The sequence below is a fragment of the Centruroides vittatus genome, unplaced genomic scaffold, assembly GCF_030686945.1.
Source record: "Centruroides vittatus isolate TY-2023 unplaced genomic scaffold, ASM3068694v2 contig_409, whole genome shotgun sequence".
In the NCBI taxonomy this organism is placed as follows: domain Eukaryota; kingdom Metazoa; phylum Arthropoda; class Arachnida; order Scorpiones; family Buthidae; genus Centruroides; species Centruroides vittatus.
In genome coordinates this window covers 771,128-777,127 of record NW_027122221.1, presented here as the reverse complement: position 1 = coordinate 777,127, position 6,000 = coordinate 771,128, and the positions used below count along the sequence as shown (strand labels likewise).

Below are 6,000 nucleotides of genomic sequence, written 5' to 3'. Positions count from 1 at the left end.
GAGGGGCTAGCCGGGGACACGGAGTTTTGAAAGCACTCGTATGCCATTTAATCGGGTGTCCTGTTGGAGAAACAGACCCGCGGTCGTTCAAGGATGGCTTCTTAAGACGTTGTTGGAGAACAGAGATTCCTGTGAACCCCTGCAAGTGTGTCTTCCTGACACCAGCCTAATTATAGCGTTAGGCACGCTAACATTTGTTCGCGAGTAAGTTGGAAAGGCTGTCGGCTGATGATGAGTCAGAGACGAATCCATTTAACAGATAACAACAAAATTAATTAAATCCAACGAAATAAAATTACAAAAAGACTGAATTACAATTAGGATTATTATAGATTAAATATAGGCCTATCTCATGGAGAGATCTACTTACTATCTAGCATACAAAGACCTATCTCGCGGAGAGAGAGTTTACAATATTTCTATCAGTGTATACTACCTTAGTAACACTTTACTTCGTTTCGTTTATGTTCGTTGTATCGAAGGAAGGTTGTGTTCTAGGCCGCATTGTGTATGGCTGTCTTCTTACAAAGATCTTCTATGGTAGTTCGTTGGAAGGGCTACCTTACATGTAGATTTCTTCCTGTATGAGACTACACCGAGTGGCGGGAAAATGTCCCTTCTATAGAGAGCAGACGGCTCTAGTAGACGGCCAAGTAACGTGCGCAAAGGCAGCATCCGAAGCATCTCGAAAGTCCCCATTTTAAAGGAAGTTCAACTTCCCCTCTCTCATAAAACGAAAGAATTTTACATCCTTTGTGTAAATTATTCAAGTTATAAAATATTATGTTTCTATTCGAAATTAAAACGTTCTTTTCGCAAATATTTTCTTTTAAATAATTAACCTCTGTAAACCGTGGATCTCACAACTGCATCTTAATAATGTAAGATTCACTAAAACTTAATATCATTTAATGTTTATTTACGATACAACGATATGATAATGGAGCCAATATGCGTGGAGGAAAATATGGTGTCCAGCAACGTATACTTGAAATTAATCCACTCGTTTATTTTTTACCTCGTGGGAGTCACAGCTGGAATCTCATCCTAGGAGATGTCGCATCGTCTTGTGTTCAAGCAAAATCTTTTTTTGGTTTGCTACAAAGGCTGTACACACTGTTTTCCGGCTCGAGTCAGAGCTGGGCTTTTTAAAAGCACGTGTAAAATCTTTATCTTTAAAACCACTTTCCGAAACCAGATGGGAATGCAGGGTAGAATCGGTGAAGGCCGTTAAATACCAAGCGATATACAGTATGTGATGCTTTGAAGGATTTAGCAGGAAATTCAACAGATTGTCAGTTGGTTAGTGAATGCCATTCTGTAGAAAAGGAAATAACTACCTACGAATTTGTAGTTGCTGTCGTCGTATGGTATGACATTCTTACAAAGATAAATGTTGTAAGTAAATTGTGGCAGAGCGAATAGATGCGGCTATACAACACCTAGACGCATTTACACCTTGGCTCGATAAATATCGGGAAAATGGTTTCCAATCACCCTTGGTAACAGCGAGAGAAATAGCTGAGGAAAATGATATCGACAGAAAGTTGGAAGTCGTGAGAAGGAGACGTAAAAGAACGCGTTTTGATTATGACGGAGAAGGCGAAGCTCTCGAATTGCCCGCGGAAGAGATTTTCAAAACAAGCTATTTTTACGTCATCGTCGACAATGCGCGCGCAAGCTGCAAATCTAGATTCGAGGCACTTAAACATCACGACAGCGTATTTGGTTTCATGTGTAACATTAAATTAAAGGAAATTACTGATCGTGAACTGCAAAAAGCAATGCAGCGACTCGCAAATATCTGTAACAATAGGAGAAACGTTTGATATTGATGGACACGAATTGTATGAAGAATTGGATATGTTTATCCGTGTACAGTGGTGCCTCATATAACGTACTTAATCCGTTCCAGGTGCACGTCCGTTATACGAAACGCATTTTTCCATAGAAATACATGTTAAAACATCTAATTCGTTCCGCAGCATAAAATAACCGTTCTGTATCATTAAAAAAAAATGAACACGGGGTGCGTTCTTTTATTCCTCCGCGTAACGCTGCGCGAGCGACATCCGTTTAAAAATTCCCGCGGAACGCGTTCCTAAATTCCGGTGGGAGTGCGCGCCGTCGAACGGCAAAAACGGCCGCTGGTAGCAGTAGTTTACGGTGGAAAGCAACACGGCGTCCTCCGTGGCTCAGATAGTTTCGTTTCCGGGTCCATTACGTGGTTTTACGAATGAAAATTTAGAAATTGTGAAAGCGCGAGTTAGCGCACGCGGTGATGTGTCTTTACGAATTTTTTTCCCAGGCTATTTTGAATGCTCTTTCAACAAATAATCCATTTTATGGTTAAATTTTACAATTGGGACCCTTCTTTTGCCTTTTAAAGCTCATATTTTAGAATTATAGATTTCTCCATCACGATACTATCGATAGTGCGGGCGCCGCCATCTTTCTTTCTTTCACCGTCGTTCCTAAATGCCTACAAACGGCAGCGCACTCCCGTAGTAGCGGAGACGCAGAGCGACCGCTATTAAAAAACGCACCCGTGGAGCAGTCACAATTATGCCGGAAAGTCCGTTGTTCGCAGCCAGTCCGTTGCTCGAGTCACGTAACGGCCAAACGGAAAGTCCGTTGTTCGCAGCGTCCGTTATTCGAGGCGCACGTTATACGAGGCACCACTGTATGTGAGGAAACGACGACATTATCTTGGTGCCGAAATATATATAATAGAAAAAAATTTAACTATCGAATTAGTCCCGAGAATTATTGCCGCCACACCCGCGACAGTTGCGTCTGCGGAAAGAAGTTTTTCGAGGTTAAAAATTATTAAAACATATTTGAAGAATTCGATGACACAAGATCCTTTCGGCCCTTGCTATTCTTTCAATCGAAAATGACGTAGCTCATTCGTTAGATAATTGCGCTTTAATTAAAGATTTTCGTTTTAGGAAAAGCCGCAAACGTCATTTTTAAATCCCTGCGTATATCTTATAAGACATTTATGTACCTTGGTTTTCTCATTAATAATTTGTCGTCTTTATGTCTGTTAACTTTTATAAATCTTCTATTATAATACTTTAAAACTCTAAATTTATTTCTTAATGTATTTGTCAACTTAGACATTAATTATTAATAGGACTGTTAAACTGGTGTTAGATGTTTATGCAAATTTGAGTAAAAGTTCTTATAGAAAACAGACTTTGTTTATTGAACCTCCCTCGGGGCTCATCAGAAATACCTACTTTCGGTTCGCATACTTTGCACGAATGACGAGGGAACGAAATGAAACACGGGGATTCTGTTGCCGGAGCATCGCAATGATTAAGGCCGCCGCTGCGTGGCAGTACAGGACTTTCTCGGTTTTTGAACGATATTCTTTAATCTTGGTATTCGAAGGATCCAGTTGTCACAGTACAGTTCTTTTGTGACAGTGGTTGCGTTGTGATCATTTTTCGAGTGATAGATAGAGCAACGGCACGCAAAAGTTTTATCGGAAGTTTCGTATTTTCAGACGTTGTTGATGGATTTGTTTCCAATGAAATGTGTGATAAAATGCCCTTCGGTTACTCTAGTTATATACCCACGTAGAATAATCTAGAATGTTTTTCCGTCATTTCGGTCGACTTTGTAAAATAATTCACGAGAAAGATATCGATGAAAATATTTACGAACGGATGAGATAAGAACGGATAGATTATTGTACATTTCAATGCCGACATTATATAATAAATATGAAAAAACTTTAAATGTCGTCGCTCCAATATTTTAGCGCCCAATTGAGTTTGTAATTTGAAAATGTTTAAAAAATACGAGCGTTTTCCATTGGTTTCGACGTAAATAATATTAATGCGTTTTACTAACCACACGTTGCGTACGACTAGTAACTTCGCGTAGAAAAACAAAAGAGTCATTGACTGAATTGTGACGGTGTATCGACGCATTAAGTAGAAAGTAGTAAGCGCGCATTTCGTCCCTCTCGGTGCAAAAACGGTTAATCGAGGAGGCGTTTCGGAAAATCCAGCGTTTATCTGCCATTATCGCAGAATAGGTCGACAATGCGATAAAATCGACGAGATTCTGGCCGAGTAAAGACCTACGGCGACATGTCTGTTCTAAATATTTTATTCGGACGTTTACTCTCCGTATCCGACTCAGGTGAGATTTCGTTTTTCTGTTTTCCCCCTCATATTTCCATCCCGCAATTGATCTCGGCGTTGTGTCTTACTAGATCTCGAGTTTTTCTTTTCTTTCCCATTCTACTTCAGTAAACGATTCCGTAAATCCCCGTGTTATTCTGGAAGATAGATTCATTTATTAGCATTAATTTATACAATTAATAAGGTTCGATGCAATATACTTTTCGAGGACTCGTTATCGATAAAAACTGAATTAATTTACGTTTGTTCTGCATTTCGTTTTTTATCGAAAGCGACGACTTTTATCTTCGTCATTCGTCCTTGTTCTTTACACTTCATACATTACGACAGAACGTCGAGTGTATGTTTCGTGAACAAATAAACTGTTTTTACTCTTGGTTCAGTTTATCACGTTGTCGATACAAATTCTTTAATTCTCTATCCTCGAAAATTGATAAAATCAGAACTCCATCCTGGGGATTTCAAACTTATAATGCACTTTCCCCATAATTTAGCTCATATTCTTTCGAACTACAATCGATAGGTCTTCGGCTAAAAGACACTCGTACTGGGCTTTCTTCCTACGTTTCTTACATCGGCGTGAAGAAGCAAACAGAATTAACTTCACCCTTTCATTAAATCTCAGATGTAAATCGGGTGAATTCAGAAAATCGCCACTGTCGGGAATTTTCTCGTTGACAGCTTTACCATTTCGTAACGTAGTAACAAGAAAATAGTTATAGAATAATTTGGAAACAATCTTATATAGAATAAATTATTTTTCGAAGGGTAAATGTATATGACTTATGTATGGGATGCAAAAGGAAGGCGTGTATTTTCTCTTTATTAATAGTTGAGAATTTTGACTTAAAAGTTAATATCTGAAGTAGATTCCAGTTTCCTAGGTCTTAGTCCACAACCTATGGCATACAGAAAGTTTTTTGATGGCACTGCCTAAACAATGACAATTAATAAAACTTTTGCAGTATTCTAATAATGAATCGTTTGTTATTTTAATAATAATATAATATAAGAGATATAGGTTAAAATTTTGATATATTAACTGAAACGTGGAATTAACTTCCAGGCAGATTTTCGTATATGAAAAAGTCTCATTTGCTCTTTTAACTTTTTTCGGCACAACTGTGAGCAAATATTCTCATTGAAGTACAGTAGAGAGTCGAAAATCGGCACCCTGGTAATCGGAATCGCCCGATAATCGGCACGATTTTCAGTCGGACTGTGTCGTGCCGAATCGAACGTTTTTGATACTAAATTTACTTCTAAAGTATAATTTTCATGTTTTTTATATTCTTCAATATGTTTATTTTGTTTGTACAAAATGCAGAAATAATTTTTAACGATACGATAGCCTCGATTATTATTATAAAAATTTTCGTTAGGCTTAAAATCGACGAAAATTCAACGCGAAGCGATACGCAACGGAGAAAAATTCAACAGGAAGCGACACGCAACGAAGAAAAATTTGAACATCGGACAGGTTAATATATTTTTTCGTACATAGACCGTAATCGGAACAACCCCAGTCCCCAATTGATGCCGATTTTCGACTCTCTACTGTATATTATAAATCCGCATAGAAATTGTTTAACTGAAGTAAATTCGGAAATGTCCATAAAGTTAAAAAAAATTCAAAGTGTGAACCGATTGTTCGGTTTGACTTTTTTACAGCCCAAATATCGAACTGTTAGCTTGAAAATTTGAACTTCGAGGGAGTCACTAATGTTTAAATATTGTAATTTTTAATGATGTTTTTATTATAGTGTGTATTATTATAGTCAAATAAATTTTACTCGACAGTTTCGCCCACCAGTGGCCGAGTAGATAAAACTACCGAACA

General features: G+C 38.0%; 1 protein-coding gene across 1 annotated transcript in view; it reads left to right on the top strand.

Annotated features, from left to right (window-relative positions):
* The first annotated feature begins 4,081 nt into the window (after nt 1-4,081).
* LOC136976609 (rifampicin phosphotransferase-like) overlaps nt 4,082-6,000 on the top strand; it is a 36,182-nt gene continuing 34,263 nt past the window's right edge. Inside the window, exon 1 of the mRNA XM_067271946.1 lies at nt 4,082-4,158. Coding sequence (XP_067128047.1) covers nt 4,107-4,158 — 52 coding nt within the window. The 5' untranslated portion in view covers nt 4,082-4,106. The remainder of the gene's footprint in view (nt 4,159-6,000) is intronic.